Source organism: Carassius auratus, chromosome 10, assembly GCF_003368295.1.
Source record: "Carassius auratus strain Wakin chromosome 10, ASM336829v1, whole genome shotgun sequence".
NCBI classification, from domain to species: domain Eukaryota; kingdom Metazoa; phylum Chordata; class Actinopteri; order Cypriniformes; family Cyprinidae; genus Carassius; species Carassius auratus.
Window position 1 is genome coordinate 8,930,386 of NC_039252.1, and position 22,903 is coordinate 8,953,288.

General features: G+C 37.3%; 1 protein-coding gene and 1 pseudogene across 1 annotated transcript; one reads left to right on the plus strand and one right to left on the minus strand.

The window, feature by feature from the left end:
- The window catches only part of LOC113109463 (histamine H2 receptor-like), a 31,153-nt pseudogene extending 18,960 nt beyond the window's left edge, over positions 1 to 12,193 (plus strand).
- A 922-nt stretch (positions 12,194 to 13,115) lies between these two features.
- LOC113109464 (poly [ADP-ribose] polymerase 14-like) lies at positions 13,116 to 22,700 on the minus strand. Its single transcript, XM_026273027.1, has 12 exons — positions 21,725 to 22,700; positions 21,495 to 21,644; positions 21,260 to 21,322; positions 20,969 to 21,151; positions 20,590 to 20,787; positions 19,751 to 20,115; positions 18,511 to 18,634; positions 17,147 to 17,850; positions 14,122 to 14,827; positions 13,899 to 14,044; positions 13,615 to 13,789; positions 13,116 to 13,528 (listed from the first exon to the last, which is right to left on the minus strand). The coding sequence occupies exons 1-12, from the start codon at positions 22,698 to 22,700 to the stop codon at positions 13,227 to 13,229; spliced, it is 4,092 nt and encodes a 1,363-aa protein (XP_026128812.1). The 3' UTR covers positions 13,116 to 13,226.
- Positions 22,701 to 22,903: the final 203 nt, after the last annotated feature.

Consider the following 22,903-nt stretch of genomic DNA (forward strand, 5'->3'; position numbering starts at 1 on the left):
TTTAGGAGGTGACCTGCTAGAGGTATTCAACGACAGTTTGCTGAAGGGTGGGCTGCCGTTGAGTTGCCGAAGGGCAGTAGTTACTCTCCTTCCGAAAAAGGGGGATCTTTCGGAGATCAAGAACTGGAGGCCGGTATCGCTTCTGTGCAGTGATTATAAGTTGCTTTCTAAAACTTTGGCTAAGAGAATGACTAAGGTAATGTCACAGGTGATCCATTCTGATCAATCGTACTGTATACCGGGTAGGTCAATATTTGACAATATTTCTCTAATTAGAGATGTTATACAGGTTTCCAAATTATTTAATATCAATTGTGGTCTGCTATCTCTTGACCAAGAGAAAGCTTTTGATCGGGTTGAGCATGATTTTTTATGGAATATTTTAGAAGCTTTTGGTTTTAATGAAAATTTTCTAAACATGATTAAAATTCTTTATAGTGACATAGAGAGTATAATTAAGATTAATGGTGGCTTATGTGCTCCGTTCAAGGTCAAAAGAGGTATAAGACAAGGATGTTCGTTATCTGGAATGTTGTATTCTCTTGTCACTGAACCCCTTCTACAGAAAATCAGGAAGAAGTTAGAGGGTTTCAAGATACCTTTATGTGATTTTAATTTTTGTTTATCAGCCTATGCTGACGATCTCATAATAGTAATTAACAAACAAAGTGATATAAATGTTTTATCTAGACTGATAGAGGATTTTGGAAAATGGTCGTCCGCAAAAGTCAATTGGAAAAAAGTGAAGCGTTTTTATTAGGAGATTGGAAAGAAGGGAAACCAAGTCTTCCTGAAGGTTTGTGCTGGAATAGGTGGGGTTTGAAATATCTAGGGGTGTTTTTGGGAGACGATAACTTGTTACAAAAGAATTGGGATGGTGTATTACAAAAAGTTAAAGGACGGTTAGATAAATGGAAGTGGCTTCTACCCAACATGTCCTATAGGGGTAGAACGCTTATTGTAAATAATTTGGTTGCCTCTCTTTTATGGCACAGATTGGTTTGTATTGTTCCTCCTGTGAAGCTAATCGCTGAAATTCAAGCGGCTTTTGTTGATTTTTTTTGGGACAAACTTCACTGGATTCCACAGAGTATTTTATTTCTACCTAAGGAAGAAGGAGGCCAGGGTTTGATTCACTTACAGAGCAGGATTGCAGCTTTCCGACTGCATTTTTTACAAAGACTTCTTGATGGACCGATGAATGTGAGCTGGAGGGCAATCAGTTGTGCCCTACTTAAGACTGTCGGAAACTTAGGAATGGACAAATCTCTTTTCCTAATGGACCCTCAGTGTTTGGATCTCTCGAAAATGCCATCTTTTTATCAACATCTTTTTAAGATTTGGAGTCTTTTTCAAATTCAAAGGACTGAAAATTTTCATTCAATTTTTTGGTTACTGAATGAACCCTTGATATTTAATGCAAGATTAGATGTTTCTGCACCTAATTTCCTACCAGGATTTAATAGGAGTTTACAAGACTCAGGAATTTATGTTTTAAACATTTACTGTGTTTAACTGGGCCTGTTTTTCAGAATGTAGAAACTTTTACTGAAAAGCTTGGAATTCGATCTGTTCGTTCAGTTTCTCGTTATCTGAATAAATTGAAAGAAGTGTTTACAGATGAAGAAAAATTGATGTTGGAGGAATTCTCTTTAGGAAATAATATCCCTGACAATGAAGATATGTTTCCTTGTTTGTTAATTCAACCAAAAATTGAAGAGTGTTCGGGATGTTTTATTCAACAAAGAAAGTTTTCATCTGTTGATTTTTTTTCATGTGTTGGAAAAGAGCTGTATAAAATGTGTGTGCTTGTTCTAAACAAAAAGAAGTTGACTAATAGAGTTGATAGGCCATGGCGTGCTGTGTTAAAGTTGGGTGATGAGATAAGACCTGAATGGAGAGTTTTGTACAAGCCACCATTATCTAAAAGAACAGGAGATTTGCAGTGGAGAATCTTGCATGGAGCTGTTGCAGTGAATTCTTTTATTTCAGTTTTAGATCCAAAGAATAACTCTGGTTGTCCTTTTTGTTTAAAAAAAGAGACTGTGTTTCATGCTTTCATGCAATGTATCAGACTTGGACCTTTGTTTGAGATGGTAGAAAGACTGTGTAATAAGTTTAAAGAGTGTTTTTATCCTGAGACTTTTATTTTTGGTTTTAAATATGATCAAAAAAAGCGAGTTATTTTTCAATTGTTAAATTTTATTTTGGGACAAGCAAAGTTGGCAATATACATGAGTAGGAAAAACAAAATAGAGAAAAAAAGCAATGATGATGTTGTTTTTGTTTTTAAATCATTACTTAAAGTAAGAATTTTGATTGATTTCAGATTTTACAAAGCTATGTGTGATCTTTGTACTTTTAAAATGAAATGGTGTAGTTGGGAAGGTCTGTGTAAAATTGATGATGATGATGAGTTATGTTTTTGTTTTTAAATGAATTTTTTTGTTGTTTGTTTTTTCCTCTCTAACAAATTATGATGTGAATTTATAGAATAATGTGTGAGTTGGCTAATGGTAAATAAAGTTTTGTTTAAAAATCAAAAAATCTCTCTCTCTCTCTCTCTCTCTCTCTCTCTCTCTCTCTCTCTCTCTCTCTCTCTCTCTCTCTCTCCCTCTCTCTCCCTCCCTTGTGCATATTACTCAAAATCATTAAACACGATAGAAAAAGGGCGAAACACCAAAGTTTCACGCGCGCTCACAGTCTTCAACCTACACGAGCGCTGTCTTGCTCTCTGTCTCTCGTGCATATTAAACAAAATTATTAGACACGATAGAAAAAGGGCGGAAAGCAAAAGTTTCACGTGGAGCATTGGGAGATTTTTTTTTTTCTCCATGACAGGCTGCTGGCTCCCACTGTTAATTTATTGTTTTTATTTTTTGGAAAAGCACCCTCTGTATTAGCTTAAAGCCTCTTTCAATTGCTCTAAACAAGTATTTTGGGTGATTTTTTTTTTTTTTTTTTTATTGAATACTAGACATCAAGTTGTAGTTATTTTCATCTGAAAGAATAACTTTTTTTCAGTAAGCTAGGCCCTATGTGTTCAGTATGCTTGTTTCAGTAAGCTATGTGTTTTCAAGGCTTCACGGTTTTATTGAAAATCTCTATACAAGTGCAAAGTAATGCATTCTTAGTCAGTCTTTTATTATGTAATTTTAAGAGCAATAAACATATATTGCAATGTTAAGGAATTCATGTTTTTTTCATTCAGATATGTAAATCAACATGTATAAATTGTTCGTAGTCAATTGATGGGGAGATAATCGAAATCGAATCGGTCTGAAAAAATTAATCGTTAGATTAATCGATGCATCGAAAAAATATTCGCTAGATTAATTGTTTAAAAAATAATCATTTATCCCAGCCCTACTTGAGTACAATTTAACATTGCACTTATTTTTTTACTTTTACTAAAGTATGATTTTGACCAGATACTTTGACAGATACAGAAATTTTCACTGAGTACTTGCATTTTCACTTGAGTAAAATTGTTGAGCACATTTTACGCCTCTGCTAAGCATGGAAAAACTGATCACAGTGATAATGTGTCATGCTACACTACCAGAAGTATTGAGGAGTGGTTTGAAGAACATAATGGTGAATTTCTGTTAATACCTTTGCCTCAAAATTCACCCAAAATGAACTCAATCAAAAAGTGATTTTGTGCTACATCAACACCCCACAATGTATGGAACTATAAGACATACTGTTGACATTATGATTACAGATACCCCGTGTGATGAATCAGCTTATGTATTAATTCATGATTTACATAAGTACACGTCATAACAAGAAACTATGCTTCGAACCACTGGTTTAGGGTTGTATTTCCAACCATGCAGGCTTGCAATGCTATTTGCGGATGTTTGTTTGAACTATAGTTTTGGGGAAAACCGAATCATTGATCAATGTTGGTACGACAGAATTATTTTGCAATCCCACCGGTCCTGGATTATCACTTGATATGAATTATAGTCAAGTAAAGTCACTTTTTTTATTTTACACTTTATATAAACTGGCTGTTTCAAAGCATCTTTACAGTGATAAACTGGAAAGGAATTCTGCTGTAAAGCAGCTCCAAAATGACAAAAGTAAAAACATTTTTCAGTTGAAATCATTTGTTTATATGAAACCGTTTAAGTAATACAGTTATTATTTTTGAAAACCTTTCTCAATAATTCTTGGAATGCATAATAATTACAATTATGTATTCATTATGATTTATTAAATTGATGAATACAAGTATTAATATCTTTCTTTAAAAATAAATATTGTATTTTAAAAATTGTACTCACCCCAAACACTGGAACATTGTGTATATAAAAACAACTCTCGTCTCTCTGAATAGTCTACTAAAGTTTATGAGGAAGTGTCACTGGTACACCCTCACAGAAAGCTTTTGTACACCAAGACCTGTTGGACAGGATTTCAGTCAGTCATTTGGAACTCTTTCCTTAGAATTATTTTTGATAAAAAAATAAAATAAAATAAAAACTTTTGAGTTTCTATCCTATCACCATCCCCTTTAAGAGACAAACTTCAAGTTTCTCTATACAAATATTAAGGAGTTTTAGTTGGTACTGCATAAAAACAGTTAATTTGATTATAAAAAGATAAATTAATCTACCATATAAATATATATATATATATTAACTCATATTCTGTCTTTCATCCTTATGTTTTTATACTGCAGTGTAACAACCCACCATATAGGCTATAGATGCTCCCACTAAGTATCTTAATACAATTTATTATGAAATAATATACTACATGTGATCTATAACATAGATCAGTGGTTGAGTTCACACTCTCCAAAATAACCTGATTTAAAATTCCCAGTTGCAGGCCACACACACTCTCTTATGTCTGCGATATTTATCGATATTCATGTATGCCTCGCCCACAAAATTACAGGGAATGTAACTGAAAGTGTCATAACACTGGAACCCCTGGAACTTTACCACAGTACTAGACTGATCTGAACATGAGAATATGATAAAAAATAAAGTCATATTTACTTTGAAAGAGAAGACTATATCCTGTAAGATTATGTTCAAATAATAAGTACAGTAAAAATCAAGTACAGACAATAGTTGTTTAAAGGGATAGGTCACCCAAAGATAAAAATTTTATGTTTATCTGCTTAACCCCAGGGCAGTTTGATCGCGTTGATCACAGCGTGAGTATAAGAAGGCAGCAGGTGCAATGCATACCAGGTTTTTGCTGAGGAGCCAAGCCAGAGACCTGGCAGCTCAGCGGCGGTACAGCAACTGTGTTGATCAGATGTGACCGCTCCGTTTCCTCCTACAGGGAACGAGGGTTACCATAAGTAACCAAGTGATTCCCTTTCAATTAGTAACTCTCGACGTCAGGTCAGTGACCAACGAATTGGGATTCCTACCAAAGTAGCATGGGTGCTGCCCCTTCCAGTGCCGTGAGTGCCCATGATTTCAGGAGTAAATAATGGGTAGTGTTATGTTTAGGGGTAGGGATTGGGTTACGTCTATATTTTTAGACAATAATGTTGATCCAGGATCATCAAAATATTTGATTCAGGAACATGTCTTACTTGGCAAAATCAAAGTGACTACATAAGTACACAAGTCACAATAACAAGAAACTGTGCTTCTAACCACAGGTTTAGAGCTGTAGTTCCAACCATGTAGGCTTGCTATACTGGGGTTTTGGGAAATACTAAATCATTGATCGAAGTTGGTATGATAGAATTTTGCAATCCCACAGGTACTGGATTATCACTTAAGATGAATAGTAGTCAAGTCATATCACTTTATTTATTTATTTTATTATTTATTTATTTTTTTTATTTTTACAAAATTATAAGTGTTAGGTGTTTATTAATTATAATTTATTTAATTGATGAATAAAAGTATTAATTATTTTCATTAAAAAATAGATTGTACTACCTCCAAACATTGGAACATGGTGTATATAAAAACAACTCTTGACTTAGTCTCTCTGAATGGGTGTAGACAATTTTTATTAATGAAAAGATGAATTAATCAAGTATAATCAAAGTGAATCTAGCATCTATATATCCAAATGTTGTTCCAATTTAATCATACAGGCTTGTGTGTAAAAGGCAGAAAGAGCCCACCTGGCAGAAATGTACAGACCCTCAGATAAGAAGCATCAGGAGAAACACAAGTGGGCCTTGTTATTTACCATAACAAGTCTTGGGGGCCCCTTCTCTCTAGGAAGGAATGGAATTGTATGTATATGGAAACCTAAATGATACATAAACACGCCTTATCTTGTGTAAAAAGAAAAACTCTATAAAAAGAAAAGCAGAATAACAAACAAGGTATATTCTTTGCAAAGAACTCTTGGCTTTATTCTCCTTAAAATAAAGTCTTCTGGAAACAAAACCCCTATTCTGAGTGTGATTCGTCAGATCAGCATCAGATGACACTACATAAAGTAGGCTACTAAGGTTTATGAGGAAGTGTCACTGGTGCACCCTCAGCAGATTACTTTTGTACACCAAGACCTGTTGGACAGGATTTCAGTGAGTCATTTGGAATGTTTATTTAGAATGTTTTTGATAAAAAAAAAAAAAAAATCGCTATCAGTATCAAACTTCAAGTTTGTCTGTACAAATATAAAGGAGTTTTGCTTGGTACTACATTAAAAACGGGTAATTTGATTATAAAAAGATAAATGAATCATTAACATTAACACACACACACACACACACATTATTTCTCCACTATCAAATCACTTAACTTTCAAATCAAATAAAATTATATAATTTATATATAACAATTAGATGGTACCATTAAATATCTTAAATAACTATTTTCTGTACTTGATTATCGCAGTACTTATTGTTATTTGAGAATCTTTCAGGAAGTAGTATTCTCATTAAAAACAAATAAGAAGGATATTTCTAACCATATTCAGGTTAGTTTAGCCTGTGTCGCCTCAACCACTGATCTATGTTGTAGATCGCATTTAGTATATTATTTCATAGAAGTAACAGAAGAAAAACTTATGTCTGTGTACATTGTCATAACAATTTATAATGTTTTATTAACATGCATGTTATGTATAGTATATGATTGAATGACAGGTATTAAATCTGTCTACTGTTAGGTTACAACAGAGTTACCTGAAACTGAAACTACATTCATTTCAGTTCGTTTTTGCAACCACTGTGAAACATCAGTCATTTCATTTTGTTAATATCTCTGCTGCTACATGTGGAGTCTGTGCTGATACATAAATAACTGTGTCATCTGCATATACTGTAACTGACATTTAGTTTCCTTACAACAATTAAATCGTAAAATACTCAAAAAAATTAAAAAATAGTAAACTACAAAAAGAATTAATGTTAATTTTTTTTCCACCAGACATCATAATGGTTTAGATCATATTGGCAAAACCACCATCTAAAGCTTCTATACTAAATTCTGTGAAAAAACAGTTTGCTCTTTCTGTTAAATACTTGGGTCTAAAACAAAACTGATTAGAGTGAAGTAAATATTTTTTTCTCTAGATAATGGATAAGTTGTTCTGCCACCAACTTTTGATATTACAGGGAGTTTAGCAATTGGTCTATAATTGTGAACCTCATTAAATTGGTCCAGCCTTAAAATTTGGATTTACAATAGAGGTTTTCCAATATGATGTGACTCTATATTCTTTAATAGACAGATTTATCAAATTGACCAATGGCATAAAAAATGTAGCACTATATACACACACATACAAACCTGATTCCAAAAAAGTTGGGACACTGTACAAATTGTGAATAAAAACAGAATGCAATGTGGAAGTTTCAAATTTCAATATTTTATTCAGAATAGAACAGATGACATATCAAAATGTTTAAACTGAGAATTAAAAAAAAAAAAAAATTTAATGGAAATTGATTTTAAAGTTCATGGCATCAACGTATCTCAAAAAAGTTGGGACAAGGCCATGTTTACCACTGTGTGGCATCCCCTCTTCTTTTTATAACAGTCTGCAAACATCTGTGGACTGAGGAGACAAGTTGCTCACCTTTAGGAATAGGAATGTTGTCCCTTTCTTGTCTAATACAGGCTTCTAGTTGGTCAACTGTCTCTTTGTCACATATTCCTTTATGATGCACCAAATGTTCTCTATGGATGAAAGATCTGGACTGCAGGCTGGCCATTTCAGTACCCGGATCCTACACAGCCATGATGTTGTAATGGATGCAGTATGTGGTTTGGCATTGTCATGTTGGAAAATGCAAGGTCTTCTCTGAAAGAGACGATGTCTGAATGGGAGCATATGTTGTAGAACTTGGATATACCTTTCAGCATTGATGGTGCCTTTCCAGATGTGTAAGCTGCCCATGCAACTCATGCAACCCCATACCATCATAGATTCAGGCTTCTGAACTGAGAGCTGATTGTTCTTGTCCTCTTTAGTCCAGATGACATGGCATCCCAGTTTTTCCAAAAAGAACTTGATTCATCTGACCACGTAACAGTTTTCTACTTTGCCACAGTCCATTTTAAATGAGCCTTGGCCCAGAGAAAATACCTGCGCTTCTGGATCACGTTTAGATATGGCTTCTTTTTTTACTTCTTCTTTTACTTCTTCTTTTTTTTACCTGAGTTTTAGCCGGCAACAGCAAATGGCACGCTGGATTGTGTTCACTGACAAGGTTTTCTGGAAGTATTCCGGAGCCCATGTTGTGATTTCCAGTACAGTAGCATTCCTGTATGTGATGCAGCACCGTCTAAGGGCCTGAAGATCAGGTGGAGCCTAAGTAATGTGATGTCATCTTGCTTAGAGAATCAATGCCAAAATGGCATGCCTAGCAAGACTGATTTGATTTAATAGGGATTAAATAAGGAGTGGTAGGCATTTTATCACTTTAGGGTGGTTGTGTTCTCACACTGCCAACAAATGCTTATGGCCAAATACCATTTAAAAGAGGATTTTGCATAATAAGTGCCCTTTAAAATTTGAGTTTTATTAGTTGTTATCATGTGTTGAATACATGACTGAAATAAACTGAACAACTGCTTTGCTTTTTGAATTGTTCAAAAACTGTTTCAATGTGTTTCTCAAACAGAAGGAAATAAATGAGTGGTTTTACAATTATGATCAACCAAAAGGCAATAGAAACAGTTTGTTATTTTACATTTTAAGTGTTATTTCGGATTCTCAATTAAAATTTGATGTGGATGTAAAGAGGCTTTAGTCAAAAAGGCTTAAATATAATCATGTAAAATATAAGGCCATAAAAAGTCTTAAATCATACACGAGTGACTTAAATTTTTGAGGCAAAGACAATAATTGCGATACGGCTTAATGTGACAATTAAACTGTAAAAGTCTATAATTCATTGAATATGAGCACTGCCGGCGCTCCGGATTCTAGAGAGCATTTGAGAGAAGATTTGATGAGAATGTACGCTGTGACATCCAAAAAAACTGTTGAGCCATTTTGGCGTAAGTGATGAACTCAGTTACCTCACTAAATACAGTAATTTGTAACTTTGCTGTATTTTTCAAATGGCTGTGAAAATAGTATATAGTGCTGTCTTGAGCATTTTCAGGTATCACCAAGATCTGACTTTTTTGCATTGGAAAACATTGACAGAGTAAACTGTCATAATGAAAACATGACAAAACCATTTGACTATCTTGTTCATAAACAATGGTGTCAGGACTTTTCATCTTGATGACACTGACACTTTCATTGACATGAATACTTGCTTTTGAGGAATGACTTATCCATTTTGAGCAAGTGACACACTTTTGCAGCTTATCAGCTAGGTTTTGCCGTTTGTACTAATTGTTTTGAGCACTGCATTATCTGTTGTGCAAATGTAAATAGTTATTTGAGAAATGCACCAAAGCGACTGAGAAAAACTATAATAATGTGCTGCTGAAAGCCTTTCTAATCTTCTACCTCCCTCTGCTGGTAATGTGTGGAATATACCTTCGTATATTCTGTGCTGCACATGAGGAACGTTTCTTACGACGGCGTTTGCCAAGTTGAAAATAATAATAATAATAATAATAATAATAATAATAATAATAATAATAATAATAATAATAATAATAATAATAATAATAATAATAATAATAATAATAATAATATCACGAGATTAAATTCGTAATATTTCGAGAATAAAGTCAATATTACGTGAGTAAAGTCGAAATATTACCAGAATAAAGTCGAAATGTTTCGAGAAAAAAGTCGTTACTACGAGAAAAAATTCGAATAGGCCTACTACGAGAATAAAGTCGAAATATTACAAGAATAAAGTCGAAATATTACGAGATAAAAGTCAAAATATTAGGAAAAAAGTAATTTTCACATAGCCAATTTGGAATTTTTACAAAGAAAACAGTTTAATTTAATGAATTGTTTCACATAAATACAGCGATCTGATCATTAAAGAGTTTAAAAACCACATTATTTTAAAACACATAATTTGTGTTTCGCTATAAAACTGGTTTTGAAAGCTGAGACATTAAAAGTAGTTTTATCAAAAGCACGAATCTTATTGCTATTGGGTGGCTGGCGCACTACAAATAACGAATGCAATGGAAGATACGAAATATTATTTCCAAGCAAACTGTCCCAGCTGGTATGACACATGGTATGAGTTCTGCTAATAATCCCACATGTATTTGTAGTTTATAAAAATAACAAATTAAAATATAAAAAAATAAATAAAAAAATAAAAATAAGACAGCCACAGCGCCCCGAAGGAATCTCAATTGGGTGTGTGAGCTGTTGATAAAATAAAAAGTTGTTCCTGTTCAGTCTGTTAATGAATATCATATTCTTGATATTAAGCTGTTTCAGCAAGTCCTTAAAATGGACTCTTCCTGGTGCCTTTGTCATTTCATTTCATTTCTTTATTTTAGGACAGTGCACATTAATCAACATTACTGTAAATGTGCCAGTGTTCGCCAGCAGGCTAATTTTTAACTGTAGTCCATTGGCAAGATGTTATACTAGGCACAAGATAACTAAAAAATAACATATTAAGTCACACAACAATTGATATACAACAATAAAACATAATGCCATATATAGCACTGGCTACATTAAAACATAAAATCATAAAACATAAAATATATAAATTTATAAAGAACCATCTATCCATCTATCTATCATACATATACCATAGGTTACAGGACAGTTAAAGTTTAGAGTCAATTATTATGAGAGGTGCTCACATTTTTGTATGCTCAAAAGCCAGTCCTTAAGATGGTGTGTAAATGTATGGTGTGAGGTGGAATTTCTAATGTCCACTGGCAATTGGTTCCATAATTTAGAGGCTCACACAGAAAAGCATAATTGGCCAAAGGAACTGGACCTAAGAGGGCCTACACAGTCCCCTCTCAAGGCAGACCTTGTGGTTCTGCTGCTAGATGACCTCAGTTGTACAAAAATGCAGAGTGGTGGGGGAGCCTTTCCATTAATAATCTTAAAAAGTGATAAAATAGGCCTTAGTGTTGTGCTACATACCTGGGTCCAGCTTGTTATACAATATGTTAGGTGAGGAATTATCATAGTATTCATGTATAGCTTTGCTACAGGTGTCGTCAAACAGTTCCTTATATACCTAAAATTCGCTAGGTTATATTTGGTTATTTGCACTACCTTTCTCACTTAAGGTTTAAATGATAGAGTAGAGTCAAGAATAATGCCTAGATACTTAAAATTTGAATGTCAAGTGACATACAGCCAAGTATGGTGACCCATATTCGGAATTCGTGTTCTGCATTTAATCCAACCAAAGTACACACACACAGCAGTGAACACACACACACACACACACACAAACACACACACACACCGTGAACACACACCCGCAGCAGTGGGCAGGCATTTACGCTGCGGCACCTAGGGAGCAGTTGGGGGTTCGGTGCCTTAATCAAGTGCACCTCAGTCGTGGTATTGAAGGAGGGAGAGAGTGCTGTACATTAACTCCCTGCACCGACAATCCTATTAAGCCATGACTTTTCACATGCATAGGTATGTGGGTAAGAGACCCATCCAAACAAACTGACCCACTCTATTGTTCTTTGGTTGGGATACTTCAAATCTGCTCTGAAACATTTTCTTTACCCAGGTCCTTAACCGGGATTTCTGTAGGACATGTGTACAGCTGTTCTGCTGTAGACGTAGAAATCAGGGAACTGCCCTGTATTTAAATGAACAGATTTGAATCTTTTTGCATCAGTAATGAAAACTCACCTGGACTCACTTGAACTCATCTCATATATTGTTGAGTCTGGTATCAATAATTCATCAAGTATGCTAATATATAAAAAAATAAAAATAAATAAAAAAAAAGCACGCAGTAAGAATTACAAAATATAGTGATACGTATCGAAAAGTCCTCCTTTTATAATTTATTATAGTGAATTTGTTCCTATTTTTGTTGTCTAAATACCAGTATATTGTTTGTGATATGACTATCAATTTATGGATGGAGTAGATTTAAAGAATGGCCCGAGGCTGTGTTAAATATTTTGTTCCCATTATTTAACCCTTTACAATATTTTATTATTTTCAAATTTATTTTCTGTCATAGCAGCAAATATTATTAATAATTATTCTTATGAATCAGAAAACTTTCAGTGGTTACCACGGCAACAATACTTCAAGTTACGCACCGTAACGCACGCTTCTTACCCATAATCACTTTTACCACTCACTTCACCCGCCAGTTGACTACATTAAGTATCTCAGCCCAATGGGTGTTTGTTTGTTAAAAAGCACGCAAACATTTACTGTTATTTCTTTAGTTGTAGTCTGATCTGTGTAGTGTTCATCCCTGGAGATTAGGTTCAATATGTTAGTGTTGGATCGTCATTTAAATGGCTACTCGCCGCTATCCAGCCAAATGACAGCTGTCCCTGGCACAGTTGGATATTGGCACTGCTAACCACAGCTACCAAAATCAGTTTAAACTCAAGTATTTGTCCATGTGTTGTGAAGACAACAATTAACAACGTGTTGTTGCAGTGGTTAAAGTTGTATTCAAAGTGCAAAGTAAATGTCAGAAGTGTAACTAAGGGGAAATACCGAAATCAGGGACGGACTGGAATAAAAAAGTGGACCTGGAGTCTTTCCAGAGGATTTGAGGTCAATGTCAATGACCGTTCCGTTAACAGGTTTTTACTTTTTTGTGGCCTTTTATTGTTCAAATCATTATCATTTTTTCATTGTAGGAGTTCTGCTCAAACCTAATGGAATTAAACTTTACAATTTAATTTGTTCCGGAATGTGATTAAGTATTCTGGGTAAGCTTGTACATCATTGAAGATCACAAACATGGATGGGTTGTTAGTTTTATCTGTCACACTGTCATAAAGATCAACACTTTGTAAACTCTTTTTTGGAGGAGTACGAATGCCTTTTCTTCCTTGAGTAAAGTCCCCAATGAGCACCCTGGCGAGGTAAATACGTTTATGACCTTTGGCATCAGGTGTAGAGTAGCCTTGGGCTGAGTAACTCGGATCAACAGCAAAATATGTGCCATTCCCATACGTGGCTCCTAAAACATAATAAAATAATGTTAATCCTAAATGCAAATACAACACCTTTAAATCATAAAAGATTATGGTACATGTTAGGTAGTACCATGCATGCCAGCGAAGCTGCGATTGAAGCCCTGATTGTTGATCTGATCGGTCTTATAAGTGTCAGTGCCATGGAACAGAAGCTTTTCATTGTTTTTATGCTTGTTTTTAACTTCCATTTCCTCCTTTTTGATCAAGTAGTTTCTCCAAAGTGCACTGTTCTGGACTCTTTCAATCTGTGCAGAAGACAAGAATAACATCATAGTACAAAATTAGAAGCTTTCGAAACGAATAACTTTACACAGATTGGGACAGTTGTAGAAGTTCAAATATAAATTGATTTACTTTAATGATATTGCTGGATAGTCCAGTTTTTTTAAACTCTTCTTCCACATCTGCATATTCCTTTGAGTCTGCGCTGAGTTTTACAAGAACAACCGGCTGTCCTTTCATGTCCTCCCAGTGTGAAGGCAGAGAACTTTGAACTGCAGCTGGAGAAAAAGTCTTTTTTGTTGACTTTCTGATCTATTCATAAATGTAGTGTTTAACCTGCAATATTGTTTCTCACCTTTCAGTTCTACTCTCTTTAATTCAACACGTTTTTTTCCCTTTGTGGCAACTTTGTGAAATATGTCTGCATTATACACTTTACTGTCAATCTTGATTTGCACAGAGGTTGTTTGTTGGTTAAAGGCCTCTTCCAAGTCACAATTGGTGAAAATATCAAATCCTTTAAAGTCATGACCACTTAGATATTGCCATTCAACTATACTGCTGGTCAAAGTTGCCAGTCTTTTATGGTGTTCATTCCTTTCCACTTTGCGGATAATATCCCGAATACGACTCTCTGCAGTTTGGACAAATCCTGTCAGGCCCTTCAGTGTGATGACAGAGTCTTGGCCCTTCTTCTCAGTTATGACACTTACTTTGAGTTCCTTTTCCATTTTGCTCAGTATATTTAAATCCTCATTGGTGAAATAAGCGATGGCTGGATCATGGATTGTGATGTTCATATGTTCCTGGTTAATCAAGCTGTTGATCAGGGCACTGGCTTTATTCAAATCCGCTGGTGTCGCCCCACACAATTGAAACACAACTGGCTTGATTTCATCAAACAATATCTTTTTACCTTTTGTCCAGTTACATGTTAGAGAGAGAAACAAAGATGTTGTTAAAAGTATAATATAGTCATTTTGGACCTTAGTACTAAAGACGGTCACCATGATTTTTTTCCTAGTAAGACATGTTCCTGGATCAACATCCTTTGATGATCCTGGATCAACATTATTGTCCAAAATAAAGACTTAACCCAATCCCTACCCCTAAACCTAACCCTACCCATCATTCATTCCTAAAATCAGTGGGTTATAATAGCTGATTAACAAGGGTGTAGAAGCGCCTAACCCTGATATTTCCTGAAAAGTTATATCTAAATTCTGATTGGTTGATTAGAATGTTGTTCCAGGATCAACATGGATGTTGATCCAGGAACATGTTGTACTTGGTGTAATCACACTCACCTACTAAAGACACCTAATATAAAGTAGGATACAAATCTGTGCATGTACCATTTGCATTTTGCATATGCGAACTAATAAAATGTTAATCTATCTAGAAGGAATGTGAGCAGACTTCATTTTTGCCTGTGTGGTTTCACTTTTTCTTTTCCTATTCTATTTGTAGAACTGCTGAAATATGATTATTGTAGTTCTAATCATCATTAAAGTAAGGTATAGCTTACAATATTGTATTTTATGTCCACTCCTTAGGTTCTTTTTTACAACATGATTTTTGCAATGACTGAATATTGTAAGTTATATTAACAAGTTATTTTGGCAGCTTGGTTTCAATAAAAGCTGTTTTTAGACTTGTCAATTTCCCTTCATTCCTATAATGCTTTATACATTACAGATTGTTTCAAAGCAGCTTCACTATAGTAATATACATATTTATATTCATGGCAGGGCTGTAGCTGGTATTTGTGTGGCCCTAGTGCAGGTTGTACCAGTGGGCCCTGTTTGAAATTATTTGAAAAAGTGTCTTCTTTCCAATTTCATTGGACTTTTCTCAAAGATGTCAGAGGTGTTTGGGCTCCCAAGAGTGACCCCTAGAGTCATACACTAAACACAACCCATCAGAGAATGAAGGTTGCCACACACACACACACACACACACACACACACACATATATATATATATTGTTATATATTGTTATAACTTTTCACAGTCTATGGTATTCTAAATGGTTTTCCCTGTCGGAATGATAAGTACAGTGCAAAACACTACAATAATTTTAACAGCAATATCATCCATATTTGAGTTCAGTTCAGTTTAGTGGCATTGTTTACATTTAGTGCCTCCAATATGGTGGACTTCCAGATTGATGATGTCATGTGAAAACGATTAATTTAATGTATGAACCAATCATAGCAGATCATAACCAATCATATCCTATCATATCGTGATGGAATTGCCTCCCAAATTCATTCTCAATTATTCCCCACCAAACCAACCGCATGCTTTAGTGGCGTCTGTTAAAACTCACCGGGCTCAGAAGAAGTGAGAGATATGCAGACTCCCACAGTTGCTTTACCCGTTGGTGTTGATGTAGTTTTGACTCAGAAAAAGTTGTGATTTATAAGCTGTTTTTAATATATGCTTTTTTTGTAATATTTGCAAGTTTGCAAGGTTTTTATTGTTTTTTACATCCAATTTTTCAAGGAGGCACTTCCTCCACTGCTTCCTCTGAGGAAATGCCTCTGGTGTAAAATTTGTTAATTAAGCAAAAAATGCAAATATGTTATAAAGCAACTGTATAGAAGACAAACATTTCATCATCCAGCTTAATTCAAGTTTTGTTCTCAGCTGCACACTCTCAGAAATAAAGGCACTGTACAAAAGCTGTTATTATTAGTATTATTATTATTAAATAACTGTACAGTGCCCTCCATTATTATTAGAACGCTTGGTCAATATAAGCAAATGCATCTGTGAAAATGAATATGCATTTTTTTTTTTTGTCCTTCTGATCTTTCATTCAAATAAAATAAAATAATAATAATAATAACAGTGTGGCGGGGGAGGCGTGGTTTAGCGAAGTGTACAACGGGAGAGCGAGTGAGGAGATGAGCGGCGGTAAGTGGATCAGGTGAAAGACAATTAACACCTGGGTCTCGTTACAGTGATTGGCGTGGGGAACCGGCATTTAAGCCGGCGGAGGACACGCAGAGGACGAGAGAGATGGGGACTCGTGGGAGTGACGAGCTGGAGAGTCGCCGAGCGCGAGAAACAAAGACTGCCAGAGTGAAATGCCGAAAGAGACTGTGAAGTGCGCGCACCTGCCGTGTTTGTTTATTTATTTTTTTATTAGAGTAAATAAAATATCCCACGAGCCCAGTATGCCGACTCCGGTCTGAAATCACTACATTGGTGCCAAAACCCGGGAGGAAGGAGAACAATACCGCCATGCAGACTACGTCAGGATCATCGACATCACCATTCGCGGACATCATAACATCGCTCGCGGGCCTGCATTAGGAACAACACAAAGCCCTGCTGGATCCACGGGCCGACCATGACCGCCGGTTTCAGGCCATGATGCAGGCCCAGCAGGAGGACCGCGAGCTGTTCTGGAGCTTGCTGGACTGGGAAGGTCGGATGAGGATGGCCTCCCCTAGTGCCGGCCCCTCCCCCACATGCCGCTCACGAAGATGGGGCCAACTGATGACCCAGAGGCATTCCTTGACCTCTTTGAGAAGACGGCGGAGGCATGTGGGTGGCCAATGGACAGCTGGCCCGTCCGGGTGATCCCACTGCTGTAGGGGGAGGCGCAGAAGGCTGCCCAACAACTGCCCTTCCCGAACCTCCTGGTCTATGCCGATCTTAGAAGAGCCATCCTCCAGAGGGTCGGCCTCAACCCCGAACAACATCGTCAGCGCTTCCGGTCGCTGGAGCTGACCAAAGCGGGCCGACCCTTTGTCTTGGCACAGCAACTCCGGGACTCGTGCCGCAAATGGCTGTTGGCCGGAGGAAGCGACGCAGAGACCATCATCAACACGGTGGTGCTGGAACAGTTCATCTCCCGTCTCCCGAAGAAGACTGCCCAGTGGTTGCTGGTGGCATGCTCCGGGGTCGGCGAGCCCCTTCCTTCTGTCTCTCTCTCTCTCTCTCTTCCCCTGTCTCTCCTTCCCCCCTGCCCCGAAATCTGTCCCTCTCCCTAGGTCCTGTTGGGCGGGGCTACCGAGGCCCGCCCCCCGCTGGAGGACGGGGATAGAGCCTGCAGCCGGGGCACGAGGCCCTGCACAGGGAATGGCTGCACCTCAACGTGAGGGGTGTGAGGAGCCTTCTGCTGCTTGTTGGGCATTAAAGCGGTGCGTACCAGCGTCTATCACCCACAAACGGACGGCCTGGTCGAACGGTTTAATCGCACATTAAAAACCATGATCCGGAAGTTTGTACAAGAAAACGCGAAAAATTGGGACCGTTGGCTAGAACCCCTCTTATTCACTCTGCGCAAGGTCCCCCAAGCTGCCACGGGGTTTTGCCCCAGGGGGCTCCATACACTAGGGGGCCCCCTATGGAGAATTTGCTTCAGGCGCAGGACAGACAAAGCCAGCTGTATAACAGGGGGACTAAGCTATGAGAATTTTCACCGGGAGATAAAGTGCTCGTATTACTGCCAACCTCTAACTCCAAATTACTAGCCAAGTGGCAAGGACCCTTTGAGGTCACACGGCGGATAGTAGATCTCAATTATGAGGTAGTACGAACAGATAGAGGCGACTCACGGCAAATCTACCACTTCAACCTCCTTAAAAAATGGAACACGGAGGAGTCAGTGCTGCTAGCGACGGCAGTGAGTGAGGAGGAGGATCTCGGGCCGGAAGCGATTACTAAAGAGAAATCCCTTGCACTGGCCCTAGGAGGGGATCACCTCTCGCCCTCGCAGCTCACTGACATTGCGCGTTTGCAGGTAGAATTTGCGGACGTGTTTTCGCCCCTACCTGGTCGTACGGACCTGATTCAGCACCACATTGAGACAGAGCCGGGTGTCGTAGTTCGCAGCCGGCCATATAAATTGCCTGAACACAAGAAGAAAGTAGTTCAGACTGAATTAGAGGCCATGCTGGGGATGGGAGTAATCGAGGAGTCACACAGTAATTGGGCGAGCCCGATAGTTTTGGTGCATAAAATGGACGGCTCGCAGCTATTGCAGGGTGAATGCAGTTTCCAAGTTTGATGCTTATACAATGCCGCGGATTGACGAGTTGCTCGATTGGTTAGGTACGGCTCGCTTTTACTCGACATTGGACTTGACAAAGGGATATTGGCAGATCCCCTTATCTCCCATGTCCAAAGAAAAAACATCTTTCCAATTTCATTGGACTTTTCTCAAAGATGTCAGAGGTGTTTGGGCTCCCAAGAGTGACCCCTAGTGTCATACACTAAACACAACCCATCAGAGAATGAAGGTTGCCACACACACACACACACACACATATATATATTGTTATATATTGTTATAACTTTTCACAGTCTAAGGTATTCTAAATGGTTTTCCCTGTCGGAATGATAAGTACAGTGCAAAACACTACAATAATTTTAACAGCAATATCATCCATATTTGAGTTCAGTTCAGTTTAGTGGCATTGTTTACATTTAGTGCCTCCAATATGGTGGACTTCCAGATTGATGATGTCATGTGAAAACGATTAATTTAATGTATGAACCAATCATAGCAGATCATAACCAATCATATCCTATCATATCGTGATGGAATTGCCTCCCAAATTCATTCTCAATTATTCCCCACCAAACCAAAGCAACTGTATAGAAGACAAACATTTCATCATCCAGCTTAATTCAAGTTTTGTTCTCAGCTGCACACTCTCAGAAATAAAGGCAAATAAAATAAAATAATAATAATAATAACAATGTGGCGGGGGAGGCGTGGTTTAGCGAAGTGTACAACGGGAGAAACAAAGACTGCCAGAGTGAAATGCTGAAAGAGACTGTGAAGTGCGCGCACCTGCCGCGTTTGTTTATTTATTTTTTTATTAGAGTAAATAAAATATCCCACGAGCCCAGTATGCCGACTCCGGTCTGAAATCACTACATTGGTGCCAAAACCCGGGAGGAAGGAGAACAATACCGCCATGCAGACTACGTCAGGATCATCGACATCACCATTCGCGGACATCATAACATCGCTCGCGGGCCTGCATTAGGAACAACACAAAGCCCTGCTGGATCCACGGGCCGACCATGACCGCCGGTTTCAGGCCATGATGCAGGCCCAGCAGGAGGACCGCGAGCTGTTCTGGAGCTTGCTGGACTGGGAAGGTCGGATGAGGATGGCCTCCCCTAGTGCCGGCCCCTCCCCCCACATGCCGCTCACGAAGATGGGGCCAACTGATGACCCGGAGGCATTCCTTGACCTCTTTGAGAAGACGGCGGAGGCATGTGGGTGGCCAATGGACAGCTGGCCCGTCCGGGTGATCCCACTGCTGTCGGGGGAGGCCCAGAAGGCTGCCCAACAACTGCCCTTCCCGAACCTCCTGGTCTATGCCGATCTTAGTTTTACTCCTTGTGATGGATGATTAAGGGGAATTTGGCCTTTGTGTTGCTCATATTTATAATCCTGTGAAACAGGAAGCCATGGCTGGACAATTTAATGCTGGTCAGCCTGGTGTACTAAAACATGTATATATAAATGGTAATATACTTCAGAGATATTTTACTCAAAATAATTTCTATGGGTACCAGTAATTGTGGCCAACATGCATTGAAGACAAACAATAATTTCATCGTGAGATTTTCTCCCCACTTTTAATTGTTTTAAACCCCCAGGGAGATGAAAAGCATTCTCTATTAGAAAATTTAGACTATATTTCCTTAATTGTGTTTGCATAACAGGTTTATCTTTATTGTATATATGTGTGTGTGTGTGTGTGCGTCTGTCTGCACATTCCGGTGAAATGTACATACAGTAGTAACATTACAAGAATGAAAGCTAATACTTTTTAAATTACTGTACCTTTACTTCTGCTAATTATGCCTTTCTTCGGCTTCATGGCTCTTTGTTGCATTTTTTGATGATAGTCAGCCAACATGCTTGTCTGGAATATAATAAACTCCACACTTTTAACATGTACTGGTCCATTTTTTATCGCAAATTCACTCACTGCACTGATCATTGCATCGGCAACATCAGATGGATTAGCTCCACCTTGACCTAAAGGGTCAATTTGAAAAATAAAAATTAAAAGAGAGAGAGAAAAAAAAGATAAGGGGATTTTAATTTTGTAAAATAGTAACTATTGTAAGATGTCAAGAAGAACAAAATTTTAGCTGAGTAATCAATATATAAATGAATAAATAAATGAAAAAAAAGAAGAAATAAAGAAAGGAATTACCTGTGCCTAAAGCTGGGAAGGCAACAGAAGTATATTTGTGAGTCTCACATAACTTTAGAACAGACAAAACTTTAAGCTGAATATCAGATGGTTTAGTACATCCAACAATGTGAATTATTTCTTTACATGGGAGATTGCCAGATGAGGTCACAATCTCTGTTAGCTGAAAATTTGAATCTTTAGCTGTGGAAAAATACACATACTAATGATAAAAGTTTTAATAGATTTCTCTTAAACAATAAATCAAAATATTTTCAACTGAAACTTCAACTAGGCAAATGGTTAACACACCCATTTGTAATAATTCCTGTTCTACTTGTAATCCAGCACCATCTAAAATCGCCTTGGATACCCCTAGATAGCAATGAGACATTGACAGTTGCATTAGCGTCTCAATAAAAGTATGATTATAATAACTGTAATTATAATAACTGTAAATGCATATATATATATATATATATATATATATATATATATATATATATATATATATATATATATGAAATTAAATGTATAAATATTGAACCTGATTTGCAAGAAAATGTCTGATTTGAAGAGTTGACAATTGCATCAGTTTTTTCTTTGGTTATGTCCCCTGATGAAACCTCAAGGGTCAGATGACCTATTTTCAGAATGTGCACGTTAAAACAGGAACTGGAGACTCTGCCTAGAGGCCCTAAATATAAAGGAACAAAGACAAGAGATTTCAAATTGTATCTTGCCAAATCGTATATTTTGTGTGTTCATCAACTGTACCTTGAGAAAAATCATTCTCTTCCTCCAGCATATCATCTTCCTGAAGTACCACCATAAACCCATCTTCCCTCACAAACATTGAGAGCATCATTTTACCCTGCTCTGTGAAGTACTTTTTTGCTCCTGCCTTTTTAATGATCAGTGTGTCCGTGTAGAGACCATCTGCCAAACTTTTAAAGAAGGTCAAAGCTGGCTGGACAAATGCACGCTCTCCAGACAGTTTAATACAGGGTCCTTTTGGATCAAAACTCACTTTCACTTTATCATACTTAATAAAATGCTGCCATTCTTTTGATTTTCTGTCTTTTATAAATTCAACCACAGCTTGTGATTTGACACAAACTGTTTCTTCAATTCTAGTGTGTTTCTCAATGAAACATTCAATACTCTCACTAACCTCCTTCACAGAATCTCTGAAACCACTCACTATTAGCTTGTCTCTATTCACTGACCAGTCTACAAGCAAAGTCCCCATTTTGGCAGTGTTGTGTAAACATTCTAGGCTCCTGATGAGATCCAACCATTGCAGCATTTGAAGGACACCCCGATCTTCTACAGTGATGCTTTTGGATGTAAGAACAATATTCACCCTTTCCTCTGCCTCATTAAGTGCTCTTTCTGTGCTTCCAATCACAACAACATCTCCATTTTCGATTGTGTAGACAGCAGTTATTCCATGAGATATGAAGAGATCTCTGGACATTTCATCACAGTCCACTGATCTCAGGAACTCCACGACTGAATGGTCAATCTGTAAGGGCTTCCGTTTCATGTTTATTTGCTTCTCAAGGACCCAATTCTTGAAGATAATAGTATTCATTTTAGAACTTGAAAATACTAATTTGCTCATGTCTTTTTTGTATTCAATTTGCAGGAGTGGAGGAACAGCACTTTTCAGACCATCTTGTTCAAGCAAAGAGTACATGGCCGGAGAAATCTCCATGTACTCCGTCACACTGTTTGTCTCACTCTCCATAGTTTTGTTGATTTTTGTCTGTTCAAAATGTTACAAAATATGAATTAGTCGAAACAAGAACTCAGATTTTTTGTAAGCTGACTTCCTCACAGATAAGATGAATACCTGTAACTATATGGGCACAGAAGTGCACCTCAAACTGTCAGATTTGTCTGTGTAGAATAGCATGATGCAACTAACAAAACAGCTTTCCTCATCAAGTA